The sequence below is a fragment of the Eptesicus fuscus genome, chromosome 12 (assembly GCF_027574615.1).
Source record: "Eptesicus fuscus isolate TK198812 chromosome 12, DD_ASM_mEF_20220401, whole genome shotgun sequence".
Taxonomy (NCBI): domain Eukaryota; kingdom Metazoa; phylum Chordata; class Mammalia; order Chiroptera; family Vespertilionidae; genus Eptesicus; species Eptesicus fuscus.
In genome coordinates, this window is record NC_072484.1 from 28,842,350 (window position 1) to 28,870,338 (window position 27,989).

Here is a 27,989-nt window from a genome sequence, read left to right on the forward strand (position 1 = left end):
ATTGGCCATAGTACAAACGAGTTTAATGTAGAGTTTCGGGATGTTTCAGACAGTTGTCTCTTAAAACAAATATGAGATCAGAGGATTCTGCTTATAGTGAATGGTTAGTAAAACTTGGAGATGGCAAACTTGATAGCAGTTTTCATTTAGGAATGGATATTATTGAAATTCCCCATGAAATGATTTTTTTTTAAAATATATTTTATTGATTTTTTACAGAGAGGAAGAGAGAGGGATAGAGAGTTAGAAACATCGATGAGAGAGAAACATCGATCAGCTGCCTCTTGCACACCCCCTGCTGGGGATGTGCCCGCAACCAAGGTACATGCCCTTGACCGGAATCGAACCTGGGACCCTTGAGTCCGCAGGCCGACGCTCTATCCACTGAGCCAAACCGGTTTCGGCATGAAATGATTTTTAATGGATCTATTATTAAAGCTACCTTTGGAAATAGTATATCTATAGATAATATTAAAAATACATCTAAACGTGCAATTCTTTGTCCAAAAAATGAGCACGTTCAAAAATTAAATGAAGAAATTTTGGATATACTTGATGGAGATTTTCACACCTATTTGAGTGATGATTCCATTGACTCAACAGATGATGCTGAAAAGGAAAATTTTCCTATTGAATTTCTTAATAGTATTACTACTTCTGGAATGCCGTGTCATAAATTAAAATTGAAAGTGGGTGCAATCATCATGCTATTGAGAAATCTTAATAGTAAATGGGGTCTTTGTAATGGTACCAGATTTATTATCAAAAGATTGCGACCTAATATTATCAAAGCTGAAATATTAACAGGATCTGCAGAGGGAGAGATTGTTCTGATTCCAAGAATTGATTTGTCCCCATCTGACACTGGCCACCCATTTAAATTAATTCGAAGATATGCCAACATTTGTGATGACTATTAATAAATCACAAGGACAAACTCTAGACAGAGTAGGAATATTCCTACCTGAACCCGTTTTTGGACATGGTCAATTATATGTTGCTTTCTCTCTCTCTCTTTTTTTTTTTAAGTATTTTTTTAAATATTTTATTGATTTTTTTACAGAGAAGAAGGGAAAGGGATAGAGTGTTAGAAACATCGATGAGAGAGAAACATAGATCAGCTGCCTCCTGCACACCTCCTACAGGGGATGTGCCCGCAACCAAGGTACATGCCCTTGACCGGAATCGAACCTGGGACCTTTCAGTCCACAGGGCGACGCTCTATCCACTGAGCCAAACCAGTTACGGCTGTTGCTTTCTCTTGAGTTCAAAGAGCATATTACGGCCGAAACCAGTTTGGCTCAGTGGATAGAGCGTTGGGGCCTGAGGACTCAAGGGTCCCGGGTTCGATTCCGGTCAAGGGCATGTACCTTGGTTGCGGGCACATCCCCAGTGGGGGGTGTGCAAGAGGCAGCTGATCGATGTTTCTCTCTCATCGATGTTTCTAGCTCTCTATCCCTCTCTCTTCCTCTCTGTAAAAAATCAATAAAATATATTTAAAAAAAAAAAAGAGCATGTTAGTTAAAGTTGTAAATACTTTATCTGAAGGGAAATTAGTCAAGCACTCTGAAAGTGTTTTTACTCTTAATGTGGTAGACAGGGAGATATTAGAATAAGTTTAATCACTTTATCAGTCATTATTTGCATCAATGTTGTTTTTATATTATGAGTTTGTTATTGTTGTTATATCATTTTGTTATTGTTTAGTTAATAAAATTATGTATTATTTTCATATACATTGTACTCATTTCCTTTTATCTCTCACACTTTTATTATAGAGAAAGGGCAAATAGCAATATTAAAATATTTCATCTAATTAATTCCCTTTCAATGTGCACGAATTTCGTGCACTGGGCTACTAGTCAAAATATAAAATTAATAAAACAGTTCAACTTACAATAGCATCAAAGAGAACAAAATACTTAGAGATATATTCAACAAAAGTATAACACTTATACACTGAAAACTACAAAAACAATGGTGAAAGAAAGCAAAGACCTAACTTAAGCAGAAAAGACATGCCATCTTCTTGAATCAGAAGACTACAGTCAAGCTGCAATACAGTATTCTCCAAAATGATCTACAGATTCAATACAATCCCTATCAAAATCCTAGCTGTCCTTCTTTTGCAGATATTGATAAGCTGATCCTAAAATTCAAACAGAAAGTTGAGGGACCCAGACGAACCAAAACAATCTTGAAAAAAAATTGGAGAACTCACACTTCCAATTTCAAAACTTAATACAAAGCTATAGTAATCAAGGCATAACGATAAACACCAATGGAACAGAACTGAGTTCAGAAATAAACTATACATTTAAGAACAACTATTTTCAACAAGGGCCAAGAGAAGTCAATGGGGAAAGAACAGTCTATTCAACAAATAGTGCTGGGACAACTGTACATCCATACACAAAGGAATGAATTTGGACCACTACCTCATACCATATACAAAAAGTAACTCAAAATGGATAATAGACCTAAACATAAGGGTTCAAACTATAAAACTCACCCAGCCAGCGTGACTCAGTGGTTGAGCATCGACCTATGAACCAGGAGGTCACAGTCTGAATCCCAGTCAGAGCACATGCCCAGGTTGAAGGCTCCATCTCCAGTGTGAGGCATGCAGGAGGCAGCTGATTAATGACTCTCTCTCATCACTGATATTTCTATCTCTCTCTCCCTCTCCCTTCCTCTGTGAAATCAATAAATTTTTTTTTCAGCCCTGGACAGTTTGGCTCAGTAGGTAGTGTGTTAGCCTGCAGACTGAAGGTCCCCGGTTCGATTCCGGCCAAGGGCACATGCCGGGGTGGCAGGCTCGACCCGCCCCCCACCCCAGTAGGGGACATGCAGGAGGCAGCCAATCAATTTTTCTCTCTCATCACTGATGTTTCTACCCCTCTCTCTCTCTCCCTTCATCTCTGAAATCAATAAAAAATATATTTTTAAAAATATATAGCCTATCTAATAAAAGAGTAATATGCAAATTGACCATCACTCCAACACAAGATGGCTGCCCCCATGTGGTCAAAGATCCTGCCCGCATGTGGACACAAGATGGATGCCACAAGATAGCTAGCAGAAGAGGGCAGTTGGGAGGGACCAGGCCTGCAAGGGAAGGCAGTTGTGGGCAATCAGGCCAGCAGGGGAGGGCAGTTGGGGGCGATCAAGCCTGCAGGGAAGGGCAATTAGGGGTGACCAGGTCGGCAGAGGAGGGAAGTTGGGGGAGATCGGGCCTGCAGGGAAGGGCAGTTGGGGGGAACCCAGGCCTGCAGGGGAGAGGCAGTTAGGGGCAAACAGGCTGGCAGGGGAGCAGTTAGGCATCAATCAGGCTGGCAGGGGAATGGTTAGGGGGTGATCAGGCTGGCAGGCAGAAGCGGTTAGGGGCAATCAGGAAGGCAGGCAGGTGAGCAGTTGGGAGCCAGCAGTCCTGGATTGTGAGAGGGATCCCAGATTGGAGAGGGTGCAGGCTGGGCTGAGGGACATCTTCCCCCACCCCGAATTTCATGCACCAGGCCGAGAGAGAGAGAGAGTTTATATATATATATATTTAAACCCTATAAAACGTTTAAAAGAAAATACAAAAGTAATAAATCTTCATATTCTAAGGTTAGGCAATAATTTCTTATATGTAACACCAAAAGCAAAAGCAAGGAAAGAGAAGATAGATAAGATGGACTTCATTTTATCTATTTAAATTTAAAACGTCTATGCTGTAAAGCAGTGGTTCTCAACCTTTTTAATGTCGCGACCCTTTTATACAGAGTTTCTCATGTTGTGGTGACCCCCAACCATAAAATTATTTTCACTGCTACTTCATAACTGTAATTTTGCTACTGTTAATGAATCGTAATGTAAATATCTGTGTTTTCCGATGGTCTTAGGCGACCCTGCTCTAAGACCATTGGAAAACACAGATATTTACATTACGATTCATTAACGGTAGCAAAATTACTCAGTGCACAGATGGCCCCTGTGTCTGTGGCCCAAGCCGGACAGTCGCTCCCTGTCTTGGCATCATGAGCACTGGCTCCAGGTCTGCCATACCGTGCAGCCCAGCACTGCGTTAGGAACTGGATAAGTGTGCATTTATTTACCCTCCAGGTGGCCATGTTGATCCCATTAACAGTAGCAAAATTACAGTTATGAAGTAGCAATGAAAATAATTTTATGGTTGGGATCACCACAACATGAGGAACTCTGTATAAAAGGGTCGCAGCATTAGAAAGGTTGAGAACCACTAATGTAAAGGACACCATCAAGGAAGTGATGACAACTAACAGAATGGAAAAAAATATTTGCAAATTACAAATTTGCAAATACAAAATTGTATTTGATAAGGTACTTGTTTCTAGAATATATAAGAATTCTTACAACTCAATAATAAAAGACAAATAATTCAACTACAAAATGAGCTAGACTTGAACAGACATTTCTCCAAAAGTAGACAAATAGTCAATAAGTACATGAATAGACAGATGTTCAACATCCTTAGTCATCCTTAGGGAAATACAAATCAAAACCAGGACAGATCACTTGACACCTATTAAGGCAGTTTAAACCAAAAAGACAATACGAAGTGGGTCACCAAGGATGTAGAGAAATTTAAATCCTTTTATATTACAGGTGGGGTTGTAAAATGGTGCAGCCACTGTGGAAGACTGTCTGGCAGTTCCTCAAAAGATTAAACATAGGAGTTATCACATGATCCAGCAATTCCAGTCCTAGGTATATTCCCAAGAGAATTCAAAACAATATGTCCACACCGACTTGTACATGAATGTTCCTAGCAGCATTATTCATAATAACCAAAAAGTTTAAATAACCCAAATGTTTATCAACCTATATATAAATGTCATATATCCATACAATGAAATATTATCCATCAATAAAAAGAAACAAAATACTGATTCGTGCTACAACATGGATGAATCTTGAAAACATTAAGCTAAATAAAAGAAGTCAGTCACAAAAATCACACATTGTATGATACTGTTTATACGAAGTGTCCAGAATAGGCAAATCTAGAGACAGAAAATAGTGTTTATGAGGGACTGTGGGGTAGGGAAATGTGGAGTGACAGCTAATGAATACAGGGGGTTTTTTCTGGGGTGATAAAAATGTTCTGAAATTGGATTATGGTGATTACTGTACAATTCTATAAATATACCAGAAACCAATAAATTGGACACATTTAACAGGTGACTTTATAATATGTAAAGCTGCTTAAAAGGAAAAACATATACCCAATTTTTGTTTTTTTGAGAGAGAGAGAAAGAGAGAGAGAGAGAGAGAGAGAGAGAGAGAGAGAGAAGCATCAGTGTGAGAGAGAAACATCAGTGTGTTGACTCCCCTGTGTGCCCTAACCAGGGATGCAACCCGCAATCTGGGTATGTGCCCTAGCAAGGATCAAACCTTTTGGTATATAGATGACATTCCAACCAACTGAGCCACACTGGCAAGGGCAACCCAATATTTAGTATTTTATTTCTGTATCTCTTAGAGAACACATGTCCCCTTACCTTGAAGCCACAGCCCAGCCTGGCAGTCCAAACCTCTCATAGTCCCCTCCATAAATGTCCCGGACTAGTTTATCCACTTTGGTGCTATCTCCACGAGATGCCATTTCAAGAGCTTCTTCAAAAGTAGTACATCCAGTAAGCAGACAGCAGAGACCAAAAAAAGTTCCTCCTCCAAGACTGTGATTAAAAATAAATAATTTAAGATTATAACATTTTTTAAATAGGAAGGTAATATTTATGAACTATAAAACCATATTCACATGTCAATCTACTCTTGCCTCAACCCAATCGTGCAGAAGCCACCAGGGAGAAACAAGTCTGTGAAAAGATAAAAACAGGTCCCTAACAGACACCTTGAAGGTATGCATTCATGTGCACCAACAAGCAACATGGCAAAATACAGGGCCCACCCCTCCACCCATGTCTCCAGTTCAATCTGGGCGTCTGCTAAGTTCGAGAAACCTCAAGTACTAGGTGTACCGGTTAATATTGGCAGATTTTTGTAATCACAGAAAATACGATAATTTCAAGAGTAACATCAAAAGTGTTTTATTCAAAGTAATGTCCACTGCTAGCTACACATTTCCCCATCTTTCAGGTAATTTGTGGATACCGTCCCAACAGAACTTTTCTTGTTTTGAGGCAAACCATTCAGAGACCAATTTTCCACTTCTTCGTATGTTTTGAAGTGCTGCTCAGAAAGTGTGTGTGCCATCGATCGGAACAAGTGGTAATCTGAAGGAGCAAGGTCTGGTTAATACTTTCCAGGCAAGATCTTTTAACATGTCTTTCTCTTTTTTAAAAAATATATTTTTTTTTATTGATTTCAGAGAGAAAGGGAGAGGGAGAGAGAGATAGAAACATCAATGATGAGAGAGAATCATTGATCAGCTGCCTCCTGCACACCCCTTCTGGGGATGGAACCTGCAACCCAGGCATGTGCCCTTGACGGGAATCGAACCTAGGACCTTTCAGTCCGCAGGCGGATACTCTTATCCACTGAGCCAAACCGGCTAGGGCTAACTGGTTTTGAAGTGTGTGATGGTGCGTCATGATGCAACAAAATTACTTTGCCGTGTCTTCTGGCACATTCTGGTCGTTTCACAATCAAAGCGTGGTTCAAATTGATTATTTGTTGTCGGTAGCGATCAGTATTAACAGTTTCACCTGGTTTTAGAAGCTCATAATACACCACACCTTCCTGATCCCAACAAACGCAGAGCATTGTCTTCTTTCTGAAGTGATTTGGCCTTGCAGTCGATGTTGATGGTTGACCTGGATCAACCCATGATTTTGTGCATTTGGGATTCTCAAAATTAATCCACTTTTCAGCGCCAGTCACAATTCGATGCAAAAAAGACTTTCTTTCATACTGCTGAAGCAACATTTTACTGATGACTTTTCAGTTTTCCATTTGTCTTTTGTTCAGTTGCTGTGGCACCCATTTTCCTTCCTTTAAAGTCTTTCCCATTGCTTGTAAATGATCAGAAATAGTTTGCTGAGCAACGTTTAATCTTTCTGCAAGTTGTTTTTGAGTTTGACATGCATCTTCATGCAATAATGCTTGTAATTGTTAGTCTTCAAACTTTTTCGGTTGACATGGATGTTGTCTTTCACATCAAAATCATCACTTTTAACGCATTTAAACCAGTGTTCACAAGTATCTTGAGATGGAGCATGTTCACCATAAGCTTCCCGAAGTATACATTAACTTTTTCTTCAAAATAAAGTAATGAATTAAAACTTCCCGCAAATGCTTTTTTGGCACGAAATTTGACATTTTTATTTTTTAATATATTTATATATTTTTTTAAATATATTTTATTGATTTTTCACAGAGAGGAAGGGAGAGGGATAGAGAGCCAGAAATATCGATGAGAGAGAGAGACATCAACCAGCTGCCTCCTGCACCCCCCCCCACCGGGGGATGTGCCCGCAACCAATGTACATGCCCTTGACCGGAATCGAACCTGGGACCTTCCAGTCCGCAGGCCGACGCTCTATCCACTGAGCCAAACCGGTTTCGGCAAAATTCGACATTTTTAAGTGTAAAAATATCTCTGTTAACACCTTCAGCAAATTTGACATATGAAGTTCTAAAGCTTGTAGTCAACAAAATAGCATACATATCAAATGGCATATATATCAACATATGTATAACTCCATCTATTGAAAAAAATCCGCATTAACTGGTACACCTAGTATACAGTGAGTGGCCAGATTATGATCTCTGAATGCATAATAATCTGGCCACTCAGTGTGTGTGTGTGTGTGTGTGTGTGTGTGTGTGTGTGTATTATGAATTCGTGCATGGGTGGCATCTGGCCAGCCTGGCCACGGGGAGGGGACATGGGCGGTTGGCTAGCCTGCCTGCTGGTCAAACTCCTGGTCAAGGGGACAATTTGCATATTAGCCTTTTATTATATAGGATATACACTGAGTGGCCAGATTATTATGCGTTCAGAGATCATAATAATCTGGCCACTCAGTGTATATCAGCCCATCACACCTAGGGCCACATTGGTGCCTCCTCCCTTTCTCTCTCCAAGTGCATGCCCTAAGCCATCCTCATTCAAGCATCTTTTTTTTTCTCATTCAAGTATCTTATCACCCTGGCTCATCAGCCCCCTAACCCAATGAGAATTCTTCAATGAATGTGTTTTCCCCAAAAAAATTATTCCTTTCATTCCTTAACTTACACCAGTTAAAAAATCTTATTTACCCATTCCCACCTCCTAGTTTTTCTTTAAGTGATCTCTGATCCTTAAAGTGCATTCCTTTCTCATCTGCCACCTAATTCTCCATTTTCAGACCACCCTCCCCCAATCATTTTTCTATTGCTCAATATCTCAACTTCTAAATCTCACGTCATCCTCGGGCCGCGCACCCGAGCACGTGTGTGTTTATACACTTGTACAAAACCTAGGATCTTGCCTTGCCTTCTCTTTATAGACTCCACTGAGCTCTGCTTACTTTATGGCATATGCACACCATACACTATCTGAGGGCAGGGACTACAGGCTTAATGAGTCTGCTGATGAGACATTTTAAGAAACGTGGAGCAATACAGATTAAAGAAAAGTAGGTCATGAAATCAGAATTTTCAAAGAGAAATAACATTTGTTTGCATAATCCCAGAAAAAGTTTTATTTTTTACATAATTTTAACAGATTCTTAAAGGTATACTTACATGCAATACCTAAAAACTCAAATGTTAAGCCATATGATATCAAGAATATAAAAGACCTACCTGGTACCAGTGACGCGCTTGTAATTATCTTTGGAATATACTGCTAAGATGCTAACCCCAGAGCCAATGTTCACCAGAAGCAGAGGGTATGGATTTTTCAAATCAAACGGTAACTTCTGACATTTTTCAGAATCAGCAGGGTTTTCAAAGTAATAGCACTGTGACCGTCCATTGAATCCAACTGAATCAATGTATAAAATTCCTTTTATTAAGCAATCTAGTTCATCAAGTTTGCAAAGCTGAAGATCACCTATCTGTAATAAAATAAAATGTTTTCAGGCTTTTTAACAAGCCAACAGAAATAAAAACTCCATTTAATAAGGCATCCCATTTATATTAAACAAATCACAAAAGCACTCAAGGATGTGTAATATTTGTGCATGCTTTACAGAACATATCTGGAGACAACAAACAGGGATGGACTGATAAGACAGACTCCTGCTTCCACAGACCCAAATACACTCTACCCACAAATCACTGCAGGAGCTGGAGCAATGTGCCCACACCCAAGCAGAAAACAAGATGTCTGCTCACAGGCATGAAGCAGGAGCATAGCCAAGGTCATAGCCCTATCAGAAAGCAGGCCCCCCCCAAAATCTAAGTGATGCAAGCACCTGGTGACACTTGGCGGGAGACACAACGACTGACATCTGCCTTCCAAAAGACCATCTTCAAAGCTATGGAGCAGTAACAAAGTAGGCCACAGGTTATTATCAATAACCTAAAGCCAAAAGGCTGCAAGTGGCCAATTAGAAAGTAAGATTTTTCACTATCTAAATGAATTACAGACTCCGGAGGACAGGGAAATTTTAGCAGAATCAGAATTTAAAACTTTACTAACAACTTCATTTCACTTAAATAATAAATAAATAAATGATTAAGCACAGCCGGTATGGCTCAATGGTTGAGCATCAACCTATGAACCAGGAGGTCACAGTCTGATTCCCAGTCAAGTCCTATGCCCGGATTGTGGGCTCAATCCCCAATGTGGGGCTTGCAGAAAGCAGCCGATCAATGATTCTCTCTCATCATTGATGTTTCTATCTCTCTCTCCCTCTCCCCTCCTCTCTGAAATCAATTTAAAAATATATGCTAAAAAAAAAAAATGTTATGGGTTCAATTCCTGGTCAGGGCATGATACCTAGTTTGTGGGGTTGATTCCTTGGAGGCAACCAATGGATGTTTCTCTCTCACATCAATGTTTTTCTCTCTCTCCCTCCTTTCCTCTCTCTCTATAATCAACAGCAGCCCTAGTCAGTGTAGCTCAGTTGGTTGAGTGTTGTCCCATGCAACAGAAGACCGGTAGTTGGATTCCCAGTCAGGGCATAGACCCAGGTTGCAGGTTCGGTTCCCAGCTGGAGTGTATACAGGAGGCAGCCGATCAATGTGTGTTTTTTTAATCCTCACTAGAGGATATTTCTCCCATTAAATTTTTAGAAAGAGTGGAAGGGAGAGGGAGAGACAAACACCGATTTGAGAGACACATCGATTGGTTGCCTCCCACATGCCCCTGACCAGGGCTGGGAGCCTACAACCGAGGTACATACCCTTGACCAGAATGGAACCCGGGACCCTTCAGTCCACAGGCCAACGTTCTATTCATTGAGCAAAACCAGCTAGGGCTCAATGTTATTTCTCTCTCTCTCCCTGACTTCCTCTCTCTCTCTCTAAAATCCATAAAGATGTCCAGTCTGCATGGCTCAGTGGTTGAGCGTCAACCTATGAACCAGGTCATGGTTTGATTACTGGTCGGGGCACATACCCAGTGTGGGGCATACAGGAGACAGCCAATCAGTGATTCTCTCTCATCATTGATATTTCTATCTCTCTCCCTCTCCCTTCCTCGCTGAAATCAATACAAATATATATTATTTTTTAAATAAACGCAATAGACATTTTAAAAATTAATTAAATACAATCAATAAGCATATACCCAGGTGAAGATTAAAAGGAAAAAATATGTATTAAGGTACTCCTCTAACCAAACCCAGGCCCTTGAATTGTTCATCACTATCCTTATTTCATCTGCTCAAGCCCTTCCTGCCAAGACAAATTTAAATATCGACTTCCTAACAATTGAATCTCAAGCACTAGCATCTTCCTTAGGTAAGTCAATTTTTTTTTACTGTTTTTATTGATTTCAGACAGATGAAGGGAGAGGGAGAGAGAGAAACATTGATGAGAGAGAGAAACATCCATCCACTGCCTCGTGCACAATCCCTACTGGGGATCGAGCCCGAATCCCAGGCATGTGCCCTGCCCGGGAATCAAATCAGTGACCTCCTGGCGCATGGGAAGACATTCAACCAACTAAGCCACACCAGCTGGGCTTACACTGTCATTTTACACCGGTGACCTATTAGAATCCTGAAGTATCCCACTGTGCTATTATTCCCAATGAATCCCAGGCTAACTGATAGAAAGATAACAATGTATAAGTCATTTCATTAACTAAAGTTACTAAATGTAAGTTTTGCACCAACATGCAAACTCAATGTGAGGAAATCTGACTCACTTTTTTTTAAAAGGGTAAATTCAATATTTTAAAACTGTTTCAGAGATTAAGCTTTGACAACCTGTCAAGATAGTGGTGTAGGTAAATGCAGTACTCGTCTCCTCCCACAAGCATATCAAAATTACAACTAAACTACAGAGCAACCATCATTCAGAACTACCTGAAATCAGGCTGAATGGAAGTCATACAACTAGGGAATTAAAGAAGCCACAGAGAGACTGGACGGAAAGGCAGAGACCCAGAACTGGCTGGTCGTGCACCCATGTGTAACGGATAAAAATTGGGACAGCTATCTCCACTGCAGAGCCTCCCCTACTCCCCTCCTTCCCTACCCAAGGAGCAAGGGATCCCAGTCCCACACCATTCCTCCAGCCCTAAGTTTCAGTACAAGGAAGGTAAGTCCCCATAACTTCAGGCTGTAAAAACCAGCGGGGATTGAGGCTGAGGGAGGTGGAGGGCTGCCAGAGTCCCAGGCAGTTCCTCTTAAAAGGGCCATGCATGGACTTCCTTGGACCCACTCCCTCTAAGCTCCAATACGGGGGCAGCAGCTTAAAAGGCACGAGAGACATATAGGGGAAAAGTGAATTGTCTGGCATCAGGGTAAAAGCTGGGAGCGAGCAGTTTTCTCCTAGACAGAAGTGCTGGTCAAGGCCACTGTTCCTTTGAAGAGCCCTTCTCCCAGAACCAGCAAACGGGCACCATATATGAAACTCTATCAACCTGGCTCACACTGCTTACCCCACCTTGGTGATTCCCTGAGATTCCCCCATCCACCCAACTTGCCAAACCACCTAAGCTGTTTCCAGTGGCTTTTCCATACGAATGGCCTGTCTTAGCTCATGCTTCAGATTTTCCTAAAATCTCTCAATAAAGCAGCATCGGACCTCAGTGAGAACCCCAGCCTGGTACTAGCAGCAGCTCAACTTGGTTCCCTCTTGGCCTTGCCTGGGTACCTCCAAGCCCAGCACAAGCAGCAGCTATCTGCAGATTGCTTCGTAGCTCATGCCAGGTGGCCCTACACAAAACACAAGTGGCAGCTGACCTTGGCCTGCAGCTCCTGGGAAGACTTAGAGCCAGGGCACCCAGCTTCAGAACATGTCAAAGGATCACCACCACCCAACTCCATAAGCAATACACTCAAGGGGTGGACTCAGCAAGTACCAGAGCCCTGCTGAAGTAAGTCCTGCTCTGTGGAGCAGGCCCCTGCACAGCTGTTCCTCCACGGTGGTCAGTGGTCGTGGTCAGTCCTTGCAGATGATTGGCCAGGGAGTAAACACCTCCCATGACATGCCAACATCAATAAACAAGAGGAGGGTGTACTCAGCCCATAAAAGGCGCACACCTCGGTGCCCAGCTTGAGTGAAAGGGAGGCTGTGCCAAAGTCCCAAGTGAAAGAACAGAATAAAACTCTAGAAAAAGAACTAAATAAAATGAAGACAAGCAATCTACTAGATGCAGAGTTCAAAACACTGGTTATAAAGATGCTCAATAAACTTAGTGAGAACAGCATAAAAAAGGACTAGTCAGAAATGAAGAATAAACTGCCCTGGCTGGTTTGGCTCAGTGGCTAGAGTGTCGGCCTGGGGGCTGAAGGGTCCCAGGTTGGATTCCAGTCAAGGGCACATGCCTGGGTTGCGGGCTCGGTCCCCAGTAGAAAGCGTGCAGGAGGCAGCTGATCAATGTTTCTCATCATTGATATTTCAATCTCTCTCTCCCTCTTCCTTCCTCTCTGAAATCAATTAAAAAAATAAATAAATAAATAGAAATGAAGGATACACTAACTGAAATGAAGAATAATTTACAGGGAATTAACAGTAAAGTAGATGAAGCCAACAATAAATCACTAATTTGGAATATAAGAAAGCAAAAACACCCAATATAAGAAAGCAAAAAGAAAAAAGAATCCAAAAAATAAAGACAGTATAAGGAACCTTTGGGACAACTTTAAGCGTACCAACATTCACATCAAAGGGATGCCAGAAGAAGGAGAGAGAGCGCAGGGAATTGAAATCATATGTTAAAAAAATGAAAACTTCCCTAACTTGGGGAAGGAAATAGACATACAAGTCCAGGAAACCAGAGTCCCAAACAAGAAGAACCCAAAGAGATCCACATCAAGCCACATCATAATTAAAATACAAAAGATTAAAGACAGCCCTAGCCAGTTTGGCTCAGTGGATAGAGTGTCCATCCGCCTGCAGACCAAAGGGGCCCAGGTTTGATTCCGGTTAAGGGCATGTACCTCAGCTGCAAAAGCTCTTCCCTGGTCCAGGCTCTGGTTAGGGCTCGTGCAGGAGGCAATCGATCGATATGTTTGATATTTCTATGTCACATTGATATTTCTGTCTTTCCCTCTCTCTTCCACTCTCTAAAAATCAATGAAAAAACATCCTCAGGTGAGGATTTAAAAAGAGGATTGCAGACAAACAGAGAATCTTAACAGCAGCAAGAGCCTACCCTGTGTGGCTCAGTGGTTGACTGTCAGACTATGAACCAGGGGATAACGGTTCGATTCCAGGTCAGGGCACATGCCTGGGTTGCAGGCTCGATTCCCAGTGTGGGTCACACAGGAGGCAGCCGATCAATGATTCTCTCGCATCATTGATGTTTCTCTCCCTCTCCCCCTCCCTTTCTCTCTGAAATCAACAAAAATATTTTTTCAAAAAAAGCAGCAAGAGAAAAGCAATTAGTTGCCTACATTGTCTACAGGGAGCTCCCATAATACTGACAGCTGATTTCTCAAAAAAAACTTCACAGGCCAGAAGGGATAGCAAGAAATATTCAAAGTGATAAAAAGCAAGGACCTACAACCAAGATTACTCTACACAGCAAAGCTATCATTTAGAATTGAAGGACAAAGAGCTTCCCAGACAAGAAAAGGCCAAAGGTGCTCGCTTCGGCAGCACGTATACTAAAACTGGAACGATACTGAGAAGATTAGCATGGCCCCTGCGCAAGGATGTCACGCAAATTCGTGAAGTGTTCCATATTTTTAAAAAATTTAAAAAAAAAAAGGCCAAAGGAGTTCATCACCACCAAACCAATATTACATGAAATGTTAAAGGGTCGTCTTTAAGAATAAGAAGAAAAAGATTAAAAATATGAATAGAATGGCAATAAATACATATCAACAATTGAATGTGAAAGACAAAATAAATGAACAAGCAGAACAGAAACAGACTCATAGATACAGAGAACATTTTGATGGTTGCTAGATGGGTGGGGGGTGGGGGCATGGGTGAAAAAGGTGAAGGATTAAGAAGTACAAATTGGGGATAGAAACCAAGATGGTGGCATAGGTAACCTCGCACAACAATTTCAAAACTACAACTAAAAGACAAAACGGACACCATCCAGAACCACAGGAAGGCTGGCTGGGTGGAAATTCTATAACTAGAAGGAAAGAGAAAAGCACTGAGACTTAGAGGAGCTGCAGAAGGTAGAGGTACAGAGGCGCACGTGCGGAGAGGGCTGGCAACTGAGTACGCAGCTGGCTTTCTCAAGCGGGAGGGAGACAAAAGCTCCTGATGGCTCTGAACTCCAGTTCCGGGCGAGACTCTGGGGACCCAGACTCATTCGGGGAGAAACTGGACTGTCTGGCAGCAGGCAAAACTCGAGGGCAGCTTTCTCTCAGAGGTGCTTGCAGCGATTACCGCGGGACACTAAGACCCAGGGGCCTCTTAGGGCAGGGCTGACGGAAAGCCATTGCTGTCTGCTCTGCGCTGAGACTCCGCTCCATCCAAGCTGAGCACAGAGGCTTTTGCAAGTCTTGTCTCATAAGGGTGTCTCCAGCACAGAAGTTCTCCCAGCATAGACACAGCTGATCCTCACAGACAATTGGCCTGGAGGTCAATTCATCCCAGTGATACCAACAACAATCAAGGCTTAACTACAACAAGACTGTGCACACAGCCCACAAAAGGGTGCACCAGGAGTGTCCACCTCAGGTAACTGGGGAGGCTGAGCCACTGGGCCCTATAGGACACCTAGCACACAAAGCCACTCTATCAACTCAGGGAAGCAGCCAAAATACAGAGACAAAGAAACAGGTCACAAATGAAAGAAATGGAGGAAAACAAACGACTGTATATATAGTTCAAAAAACACAGTTATAAGGTTTTTCAAGAATTTTCTAGAAAAAGCCGATAAATTTAGCGAGACCCTTGAGGATATGAAAAAGGACCAACTAGAAATTAAGCATACACTGACTGAAATAAAAAATAATATACAGAGATCCAACAGCAGACTAGAGGATAGCAAGAATCAAGTCAAAGATTTGAAATACAAAGAAGCAAAAAACACCCAACCAGAAAAGCAAAAAGCAAAAAGAATCCAAAAATATGAAGATAGTGTAAGGAGCCTCTGGGACAACTTCAAGCGTACCAACATCCGAATTATGGGGGTGCCAGAGAAGAGAGAGAGCAAGATACTGAAAACCTATTTGAAGAAATAATGACAGAAAACTTCCCCCACCTGGTGAAAGAAATAGACTTACAAGTCCAGGAAGCACAGAGAACCCCAAACAAAAGGAATCCAAAGAGGACCACACCAAGACACATAATTATGCAATGTCTAATCATTTCAAGTATACACCTGAAAGTAATATAATGTATGTCAACTGTAATTGAAAAATTAAAAAATGATGTAAAAAAATTTTTAAACTATTTACTGTGGCTTATTAAATACTAGAGGCCCAGTGCACAAAATTCATGCACTGGCAGGGGGGGGGGGGGGTCCCCTCAGCCCAGTCTGCACCCTCTCCAATCTGGGACCTCTCAGGGGATGTCTGACTGCCGGTTTAGGCCCGATCCCTTAAACTGGCCATCAGACATCCCTCTCACAATCCAGGACTGCTGGCTCCTAACCACTCGCCTGCCTACCTGCCTGCCTGCCTGATCACCCCCTAACCGCTCCCCTGCCAGCCTGATTAACACCTAACTGCTCCCCTGCTGGCCTGATGGCCCCCAACTTCCCTCCCCTGCCGGCCAATTTGGTTCTGATTGGTCAGTTTCTATGCCAGTCAGCGTCAAAAGCTCCGCCTCCTAGGCAGCCATTGGCTCCTCATTTGACCCAGATTTGATTCTGATTGGTCAGTTTCTATGCCAGTCAGCCTCAAAAGCTCACCTCCTAGGCAGCCATTGGCTCCTCACATTTCACCCAGATTTGGTTCTGATTGGTGGTTTCTATGCCAGTCAGCGTCTCTGGGCCTATCAATAGGGACTGATCAGAAAGGCGGGGCTGATCAGCAGCCCCAGTGGAGGCCTGGAGAGAAATGGAGTCGTGGCTGCTGGCCAGGCCCAGAGAGAAAGAGAGAGTCAAGTGCTGATCAACAGCTCCACAGAGGCTACAGATCAGATCCTGCTTCTCTCTTCAGGCCTCTCTCCAGGCCTGATTCGCAGCCCCCTCAGCAGTCAGTGCTGGATCACTGCGCCTGCTGACATAACCACGGCAACCCAGCACGGACTGCAGGACTGACATCTGGTTGGTCGAGCCTCCAGTCGTGATGGACCCAGGGTTTTTATATATTACGATTAGTCAGGCCTAATGTACAAAAGAATATTGTAAGCATTTCATTTTCATACTTTTCAAGGACAGTGCTGGTACATACAAATGAGAAACGCCAACAGCCTAAGAAATTCCTAAGATCTAAAATCTACTTTGCCCTGGCCAGTATTGCTCAGTGGTTTTAGAGCATCAGCCCATGAACTGAAGGGTCACAGGTTCAATTCCCCATCAAGGGCACATTCCTGGATTGCAGGTTCTATCCCCAGCCTTGGTTGGGACACATGTGGGAGGCAACCAATCGATGTGTGTCTTTCACATCAAGGTTTCTCTCTCTCCCTCTCCCTTCCTCCCTCCCTTCCACTCTCTCTAAAAAACAATGGAAAAAATATACTCAGGTGAGAATTAACAAACAAACAATAAAATCTACTTTGCGTACTCTCCTTGGAGTTACCATACAACACTAAACGTCTGGTTAATAGCCTGAACAGTTTTCAAATATGTTCCAAAGGGCATCTCTGCAGGGTCCTGAAATAGAGAGGTTTTCTCCTTTACCCATCAGTTATGATCCTTCCACAAAGGGGAACCTTCTCTCCTGCTACTTTCCCCTACTCACAGGTGAAAAAGAAACCACTAAAAACCAACAACCAAGGGAAATTCAAACAAAGAATATAAAACCTTGTTTAAAAATTCATTTTTTAAATTCAATTCTATATGATTATGATCAGTCATGGGAGAAAGTCAGGAGATAGAGGACAAAGAAAGAGAACAAGGTCATAAATCACACAGTGACACACAGAGGGAAAAAGAAATGTACACTGACATAAATAAAGGCAGAATCTCTAGAATAATATTCTCATTGGTGGCATTAAAAACATGGTCACTGAAGATATTTTAAATCTAAAGATCAGAGTCTTGGTCAGTTCACTTATCAATTCTCTCACCTACAACCACATCCACTTTCAAAGGACCTAGCCCAAGGTTTTGCACACAGTGTTCACTAAATGAAAACAAAATCAAGTGCCCAATGCCAGTCCCCTAGTGTCCAGATTCCTGTTAACAAGTGTGCTGCGCAGACCACAGCAGAAGGCATTTGGGGAGAGAGAGAAGGCTATACTGTAAACCATCTCCAACTAGTTTTGAGACCTCACCACTTTGAAACAGAGTTCCTTGGCTTTTTGCTTTTTTTGTTCTTATTTGTAAATTCCTAGGTTTTTTGCTTTTTGAAGTAAACTTGCCAAGAAACAATTAAGGGGACAAGAAAAACTAGAGGAAAAAGAGATTGGAAACAATTTTATGAAATGACATTACTTTTTTAAAATTGTTTTTCAATTTCAGTGTTCAAGTTTTTATTTTTTTATTTTTAATGATTTCAGAGGAAGGGAGGGAGGGAGGGAGGGAGAGAGAGAGGGAGAGAGGGAGGGAGGGCAGCTGCCTCCTGCACACCCCCTACTGGGGATCCAACCTACAACCTCCAGGTTCATAGGTTGATGCTCAACCACTGGGCCACGCCGGTGAGGCTCAATGTTCAAGATTTAATAACCTTGTCTTGGCTGGTGTGGCTCAGTTGGTTGGGTGTCATTCCATGCACTGAAAGGTTGTCAGTTCAATGCCTGGTCAGGGCACATGCCCAGGTTGCGAGCTCGATTCCCAGAAGGGGGTGTGCAGGAGGTAGCCGATGTTTGTTTCTCTCTCTCCTTCTCCCTTCCTCTCTCTCTAAAAATTAAAAAGATCTTTAAAAAAAAATAAAAAGATTTAATGATGTTGTTCCTCCTATTTAATTGCCTACTCTGCTTATCAGTGTCACTATTTTTTATACTAAAAAAATGTTTAAATGCTGTTTTTAGTGGTTCTGATTCTCAACATTTCATCTGAATTGTGCAAAAAGTAAACTATACAACAAAATCTCTAGATTACTAACTCCTATCACTAATTTATATTTAATCTTAATTTGAAAAGAATATTCACGTTCCATTAGGGATGGAAATGATTCCACCCCTTACTACTGGTATTATTTTAAACAATCAGATTCCCATAAATTGTATATAAGCTAAAAAAATGCATACTGTGAGAAAATCCTGCTCAAATTTGTACGCTCCACCTCCAGTGGCACAAAAGACAGTGTGGAGACTTGAGAAGTTTTTATCTCTGCCCATTTGAATAAAAGCAGGCATGTCATGAGTGGGAAAGCGTATAAAGTGCAGATTGCCTTTGCGTCCACACAGAGTCAGGTCCTTCAGCTCCAGGTGCACGTCCCGAATACCCGTGGACCCATAAGCCACATTGGAGGTCAGGTACTTCCGAATGCTTTTAAGACTTTCCACTTCTTCCTCTTCTTCTTCAGCAGTGATGTCTTTGGGTTCAAAATAAACCAGCTTGACTAGGGTTCCGCCAATATCCAAGCCAAACCATGGAAAAACTAAATGGGGAAGAAAAAAAAAAGTCAGCTTTTTCAGGAAAAGCAAATTTACACTTACTAGATTCGAAACTTATTTCATACCCTGAGGTTTCCCAGAAATATATAAACAAAAAGGCTTTGGGGGGCCTGGCCAGTGTGGTTCAGTGGTTGAGCGTCGACCTATGAACCAGGAGGTTACCGTTCAATTACTGGTCGGGGCACATGCCCAGGTTGCAGACTCAGTCCCTGGTAGGAGCGTGCAGGAGGCAGTTGATCAATGATTCTCTCTCATCATTGATGTTTCTATTTTCCGCTCCCTTATTCTCTGAAATCAATAAAAAACATTTTTTAAAAAGATTGAGAATAAATATCTTCATCCTGCCCCTTGGCTTAGAGAAGAAATGTTGGAAGTTTTCGGAGCTCTGGCTTAGTACTCAAACTAATAAGCTCCACGTTCAATTTCTCTCAAAACCTACTGTCCTTAAGAGGTTTCAATGGACTTCAGTGAAACAGATGTTTCAAAATTATTATGTTACTAAAAAAAAAAAACTGTCCAAAAATAATGGCCTTAAGAGATTGGATCAAGATGGACTGCAGATATACATGACTTCCCTTCCCACTTTAAACCTCAGACATAACTAAAGATATGACTTATTGATATATTTTTTTCTAAAATAATTCTGGAAACAAGAAGTGATACTATCAGTAGAACTAGGTTGATAAAGGCAGTAACTGTCCAGAAACCTCAAAAGAGGAATGCTGTGTGGCTCAGTGGATGAGCGTCAACCCATATACCAGGAGGTCCAGGTTCAATTCCCTGACAGGGCTCATGCCCAGGAAGCAGCCAATCGATGTTGATATTGATATTTCTATCTCTCTCTCTCCCTCCCCTTTCCTCTCTCTCTAAAATCAATTGAAATACGTATTTTTTTAAAAACAGAGGAATGCTATAATAACTGACAACAGCTATGAAGGCGTGGAGAGCATGGGGTGTTCCACCCAAGCTATAGATGGGGTGACTGTCATGGGAAAACAGGAGCTCTGGTGCAGTCATGAGTGATCTGGTGGCGAAATGTGGCACAACTGGACAGGCTAGCCACTTCCCTCTACTGAGAACCACTCCCCTTCTCCCCCTTCTTCCAGCCAACAGAGGCGATAGCACAGGCACTTGAGCCCAAGATTTAAGACAGCATCCAAGTAGCTGCTATTACCAGGAAAAATAGGTGTCCAATTCTGGCCGTATGTCCCATCTCTCCCCTACAGTCCAATCTGACAGACTAGTAAACAGACACTGCATCCTCTGACAGGAAAATAGCAATCCTCACACCAGAGATAACACTTTACAAACTAGAATCACCAAAAGGGAAATCAACACCACAAAAAACAAGAAGCTAAACAGCTGAAGAAAGAGTTGCAAGAATAAACAGGAGACTTGAGAATCATAAATATCACCGTGGTAAATGAGATCTCATCCATGAAAACTGAATAAGCCACCATTTTAAAAAAGGAGAAATTGCCTGGCCAGCGTGGCTCAGTGGTTGAGCATTGACCTATGAACCAGGTTGCAGGCTCAATCCTCAGCACAGGGTGTGCAGGAGGCAGCTTCATGGGTGTATATATCTGTCAAAATGCATGGAACTGTACACTTGTAATGAATGTAGTTTACTTTAAGTAATTATAATGCCACAATAAAGACATGTTTACAAAAAAGGAGAAAAATGTATTTCCAAAATAAGGCTGAACAAGTACATTCAGCAACAAAATAGGCATAGGAAAAAATAGAAAACAAATTCTTCCAAAATGCCTCTTGAGTATGAAGGTAAGATAGATATACAGAATATAGAACCAGAGTCCAACATCTATTTTATATGAGTTCTAGAAATTTTCTGGGGAAGTTAGAGGAGGAAGGACTCTAATCATCAGGTTGAAAGATCCACTAAGTGTTAAATAGAATCAATTAGTGGAGAAAGGAGAGACTTAGACACGTACTGAAATTTCAGGAAATCCTAAAAATTTCCAAAGGAAAGAAAGTGAATTCCTACAAAGATACATAAATCACATTAAGGGTGAAATTAGACTTCATCAGCAACACAGATGCTAGAAGACAATGGAGCAATAGCTTCAAAGTGAAAGGAAAAAGATTTTGGAACTCATATCCAGACAAATAAGCTTTCAAGTGGCAGTGCAAAACACACTTTCACACATAAAGGAGCTCAACATTTGCTACCCAAAGACCTTTTCTGAAATAATGAGGAAAATACACTCCAATATAATCTTAAAAGCATCTATGACCTATAAAGTATAATGATAAGCAAGAGAAGCAATAAAGCCCAGCCAGCTTGGCTCAATGGTTGAACATTGATCACAGTTCAATTTTTTTAATTAAAATTTAAAAAAAGATGAGTCCTAGTTGGTTTGACTCAGTGGATACAACGGCAACCTTTGGACTGAAGGTTCCTGGGTTCAATTCTGGTCAAGGCACATGCCCAGGTTGCAGGCTCGATCGCCAGTAGGGGGCGTGCAGGAGGCAGCCGATCAATGATTCTCTCTCATCATTGATGTTTCTATCTCTCCTTCTCTCTTCCTCTCTGAAATCAATACAAAATATTTTTTAAAAGATAAAAGAATACATAACAGATTATCCAAATAAGTTTATATACAACTTTAGAACAGTAAGTTTAAAATGTAAACTGAAACAGAAAATTAGCTAGAAAAAAACAATACAAAATGTGGCTTAAAACAAGGTGGGAAACACAGAAATCAAAAGCACTGCAAAGATATAACACCCAAACAAAACAATAAAAAATCACCAGGCCCTAATGGTTTCCATGAAAACTTTTAGGAGCTTCTGGGCAGCCGCCATCCGAGGCGCCTCGGGCTGGCCCAGGGCGGCTGGGGGACTGAGGGAACTGGGGGACTTCAGAGACAGGCGCCCTGGAAGGGCTGAGGAGAAAAATCAACAAACAAACGACAAGTGCTGGCGAGGATGCGGAGAAAAAGGAACCCTCGTGCACTGCTGGTGGGAATGCAGACTGATGCAGCCACTGTGAAGAACAGTATGGAGTTTCCTCAAAAAACTAAAAATGGAGCTCCCATTTGACCCAGTAATCCCACTTCTAGGATTATATACCAAGAAACTAGAAACGCCAATCAGAAAGGATATATGCACCCCTATGTTCATAGCAGCACAATTTACCATAGCTAAGATTTGGAAACAGCCTAAATGCCCATCAGCAAATGAGTGGATTAGAAAACTATGGTACATCTACACAATGGAATACTACGCTGCTATAAAAAGAAGGAATTTTTACCATTTGCAGCAGCATGGATGGACCTGGAAAGCATTATTTTAAGTGAAATAAGCCAGTCAGTGAAAGAAAAATACCACATGATCTCACTCATTTATGGAAAATAAAGAACATTATAACCTGATGAACAAAAAGAGAGATACAGAGGCAGTAAAGCACCGAACAGACTGTCAAATTACAGCAGGAAGGCTGGGGAGTGTTGGGGAGGGAGAAAAACAGATTAACCAAAGGACTTGTATGCAAGCATATAAGCACACCAATGGACACAAGACACTGGGGGAGTGGGATGAGGGCATGTGACAGGGGGTAGGAGGACTGGGGGAAGGTCAATGGGGGGGGGGGAGGAGATATATGTACTAATATATGTAATATTTTAAACAATAAATAAGTAAAAGGAAAAATCTTTAAAAAAAGAAAATGACATAAAAATGTAATGCATAACAAAAGCCATAAAATGTTTAGAAATAAATTTAATACTAAATATATACAATAGCTATTAAAATGGTGTGTTGTAAGACATAGCAGTGAGAAGATGTATCCTGTTCCAGGAAGAAAAATTAAACATTATTAAACATTCAATTTTTCACAAATTAATCTAATAATTGTGTCAATGAAATTCTAAACAGAACACTGTGGATGACTCCTCAGCAATCATTCTAACTCAATCCTAGGGAGAGTCCTGAATTTTTTTTAGACCAACAAAAATTCTATTCCTAGCAACAAGACTTAACCCAACCTGGCAAGAATCACACAAAGTCTATCTATCCCTGGCACCTAGAAGAACAAAAAGTTTTCTCACTCTTAACAAAGCAACAGTGCTGGATATACAGTGGAACCTCAGTTCTTGAACTTACTTTATTCTGGAAGGCTGTTTGAGAAGTTATTTGTTAGAAAACCGAATCATTTTTTCCCATTAAAAATAATGTAAGTTGAATTAATCCATTCCAGACCCCCAAATGATTCCGTTTTAACCTTTTTTTGTATACAGTACAAGTCTAATGTAGTTTAATCTATAAACAAATACTTTTCTTAAATTGATCAAACCACCCCCTACTAGCCTTAAAGAATTTTTCATATATCACTGCCTCTCAAATGCTGTCACAAGCTAACTGCTTTTTGTTTATCCAAATCAACAATTTTTCTACCTGTTCAATTGCCTGTGGTTGTTGTCTTGTGAGCACTTTCACACCCTTAGCAACATTAGCACTCTTGATGGTCTCTGTATGTTTTAAAATTGTGCTAATGATTTCACCAGCAACAAAAGCATTCTCTCCTTTGTTGCCTGAGATGCTTTTTTGTCCTGCTGAGGTATTGGCATGAAAGGGTTGTCAGGTCTAAAACTGAAGTTTTGTTCCACAACAAATATTTTTTCAGTGAAACTTGCTCAAGAACCGAACTGATAGAGAGATAGATTTCCAGAACTGAGGTTTGACTGTAATTGAAGCAAGAAGTTCCAATTCCCATTTCCCTACTAGTAGTGCTATTCTTTGACCACCAACTTTAGGATAATGCCAACCTAACCGATAGTAAAGAGGCACAGCACTCCGCCAACAAACATTCACATCAACAGGAATGGAATCTGAAGATTTGGACATGTATCTCAAAAATCAATGGAAGATTTTGTAATGCCTAAAGCAAACGAAGCCAAGCCTTATTCCTGCCTGTTTCATTAGATTAATGAAACATTAATACATAGCTATTAAGTAATCATCTATTAACAGCCAAACACTATTAGGACTTTATTACATAAACTCATTTAATGTTTACAATGACTATCAAGTTAAGTACTATAATAATCCCACTTTATAGCTTCAGAAACTAAAGTGGCCGAAACCGGTTTGGCTCAGTGGATAAGAGCGTCGGCCTGCGGACTGAAGGGTACCAGGTTCGATTCCGGTCAAGGGCATGTGCCTTGGTAGCGGGCACATTCCCGGGGGGTGGAGGGTGCAGGAGGCAGCTGATCGATGTTTCTCTCTCATCGATGTTTCTAACTCTCTCCCCTCTCCCTTCCTCTCTATAAAAAATCAATAAAATATATTAAAAAAAAAAAAAAGAAAGAAACTAAAGTGCAAGCCCAGACAGCGTGGCTCAGTGATTTCAGCACTGGCCTATGAACAAGGAGGTCACAGTTGAATTCCCAGTCAGGGCACATGCCTGGGTTGCGGGCTCTATCCCCAGCAGGGTGCATGCAGGAGGCAGCCAATCAATGATTCTCTCTCATCACTGATGTTTCTATCTCTCTCTCTCCCTCTCCCTTAGGTTCTGAAATCAATAAAAATATATTTTTAAAAATAAATAAATAGCCCTGACCGGTTTGGCTCAGTGGATAGAGCGTCGGCCTGCGAACTCAAGGATCCCAGGTTCAATTCTGATCAAGGGCATGTACCTTGGTTGCGGGCACATACCCAGTGGGGAGTGTGCAGGAGGCAGCTGATCGATGTTTCTGACTATCCCTCTCCCTTCCTCTCTGTAATCAAGAAAGTATATTTTTAAAATAAATAAATAAATAAATAAATAAATGTGCAAAATAGCTCAGGTCAGTCAAGGAAAGATAGAGGTGGGACTCAAAACCAAGATTTCCTAAATCCTTTAACAAGTATCTTTTCAAAGGTAACTATACCAACTTAAGAGCACAGAACACATATTCTTAGGTTAATAAGAAAATACAATTAAAAAGCAGTTTAATAAAACTCACATACTTTATTTTTTTAATATATTTTATTGATTTTTTTACAGAGAGAAAGGGAGAGGGAAAGAGAGTTAGAAACTGCGATGAGAAAGAAACATCAATCAGATGCCTCCTGCACACCCCCTACTGGGGATGTGCCTGCATCCAAGGTACATGCCCTTGACCAGAATCGAACCTGGGACCCTTGAGTCTGCAGGCTGATGCTCTATCCACTGAGCAAACCGGTTAGGGCAAAACTCACATACTTTAAATAAAAATTAACAACATATAAGGAAATATTAGAAGCAACAAGAGTAGCTCAGTTCATCTCTTTGGTATATAGCCTTTAATGGTTTCTGAATTTTTCTCTGTACTCCTGATCAAAGCCTTTACTAATCCAAGAACTAAGGCACTGAGAGGCATGGGAGGTCAACTAGACATATACTCCCTGATAATAGCTAAGGGAATAGTCTCAGGTCATACAATTCTGTTATTTATAAGCATCTAGCCTATCTAAAGGGGCTTAGATTCCTATCATTCACTGTGAGACTACCACGTATACTATATACTATATACTATATATAATGAATACTTATTCAAAATAGTATGTGCTTCTGAATGGAAAAATCAAAGAAAAAGCAATTCTTGCTATACCATCACATTCCTCATATCTCACCGAGAACACCTATATCTAGTTAGTGAGTCCTTCCATTAATTTTCACTGATATTTTCGTCTGCTTGCAGCCCTTTGGATATTAAGACCTCCTGATATTAAGACCTCCAAAATACTCAGTCTAGACAATCTATACTTGACACAGGACACATTTCTAGAAAGAATTTAAACTCTCCCTCACAGATTATTTATGTAAAACCATCTTCAGTACCAAGTCTCTCATAATAGGTCCCAACAACTGCTAAGCTTTCCAATGGGAAATATATAATCTATAAAAATGTTCTCAAATTTCCAACATATGGTTAAGATATTGTGAACCCAAACCCTAGGCTGGTCTACACAGCAATCCTTGTCCTCACATTGAAAGATATTATCTTAGGCCCTGGCCAGGTAGCTCAGTTGGTTAGAGCATCATTCCCAATACGCCAAGGTTGCAGGTTCGATCCCTAGTCAGGGCATGTACAAGAATCAACCAATGAATGCATAAATAAGTGAAACAAATCTATTTTCTCTCTAAAATCAATAAATTAAAAAAACAAAAAACTGTATTTTGCCCTGGCCAGTATGGCTCAGTTGGTTGGAGGGTCGTCCTGTACATCAGAAGGTCACAGGTTCGATTCCCAGTCTGGACACATAACTAGGTTCAATCCCTGGTCAGGGCACATACAGGAGACAACTGATTGATGTATCTCCCTCACACTGATGTCTGTCTCTCTCTTTCTCCCTTTCTAAGTCAATAAAATTAATTAATAAAAAAGATACAACAGTTATTCACAAAATAGTTTTAACTCAGGGGCTAGATACTTACAAAACACTATGCTATAAAATCAGCAGGCTCAATAATAAATGTTACATTTAGAAAATATAAACACACAAAACCTAATAGACAACTAAAAACTGCAAGATGACTTTCACTTTTAAATGTTTTTTAATTGATTTTTTAGTGAGAGAGGGAGAGGGAGAGAAAGAGAGAAAAACATCAATTGGCTACCTCCTATATGCCACCAACTGGGAATTGAGCCAGAAACCCAGGCATGTGCCCCAACCAGGAATCTAACCAGAGACCTTTTGTTACAGGGGAGGATGCTCAACCAACTGTGCCACACCACACCAGCGAGGGCAATGACTTTCCTTTTTAGACAGCAAAACTTAAGCCATTATTTTAAAAAGGGGATTTTTCACATCCTAGTCATTCTCACTGACATAAACTGAGAAAGAAAAGTACCTAGACATAAAGATTCCCCAAGTTATGAACCTAAAAAATGCTGACTAAGTTATAAACTTAAGCCCAAGGAACATCACTGATCTTTTAAATGACAAGATAGTCATTCTTTCTACTACATTATTAAGGTCCTACTATCTTGTTTCTTGTCTTTCCTTTCAAAATGTTTTTAAGCAAGTACTTTTTATTGTTGTTGTTAATCCTCTTCCAAGGATATTTTCTCCATTGATTTTTAGAGACTGGAAGGGAGGAGGAGACAGACACATGGGTGTGAGACAGACACATCAATTGGTTGCAGGAGCCCCACTGGGGTAGGGATTGAGCCAGGTATGTGCCCTTGACCAAAATCAAACCCAAGACCCTTCAGTCCGAGAGCCCATGATCTAACCATTAAGCCAAACCAGCCAGGCCTAAGCAATTACTTTTAATAGCATATATCTCTTCTTGCTTATGGTTCCCCCAGATAAACAGAAGTCTGGGATGCCAACACTGAGTAACTGTATTATCTAAATGCATGATTCATACACAAGGTCCCTTAAATAACAAACGGTATCATTTTATTTTATGCAGTTGCATAATGGGACTATTTTTAGGCCCTAGTTAATGTTTTGTATATGTTATATATCTAAAAGAGGGGTCATGTTTACTTCGATTTCATTTAAAGTTAGTAAGCCAAAAAGCACCCTCTCCCATTTGTCTCTCAAAAATGGGCTACAAAGCAACAGATATTTAACCTTTTCCCTAGCTTCTATTGGGCAGCCCTTCCTAATCACCCAACTGAAAACGGAACACTGCATCTGATAAAGGGCAGTCTCCCCAGGACCCAGCATCAGTTCCATTCTGCCAACACTGATGCTTTCCCAAAGCCAAGGAAAAGCAATCCATTTTCTAGTTTAAAATTGTCAAGCTACAAAAAAAAGCTTTATTTTCT

General features: G+C 41.0%; 1 protein-coding gene and 1 non-coding gene across 2 annotated transcripts in view; one reads left to right on the plus strand and one right to left on the minus strand.

Annotated features, from left to right (window-relative positions):
- Positions 1-27,989, minus strand: part of PANK2 (pantothenate kinase 2) — a 38,873-nt gene that overhangs the window by 5,883 nt on the left and 5,001 nt on the right. Inside the window, 3 exon segments of the mRNA XM_008141051.3 lie at positions 5,523-5,699; positions 8,773-9,026; positions 18,856-19,208. Coding sequence (XP_008139273.2) covers positions 5,523-5,699; positions 8,773-9,026; positions 18,856-19,208 — 784 coding nt within the window.
- Positions 14,175-14,281, plus strand: LOC114231445 (U6 spliceosomal RNA). The gene has a single exon (XR_003617405.2). It is a non-coding gene; the product is annotated as a U6 spliceosomal RNA (small nuclear RNA).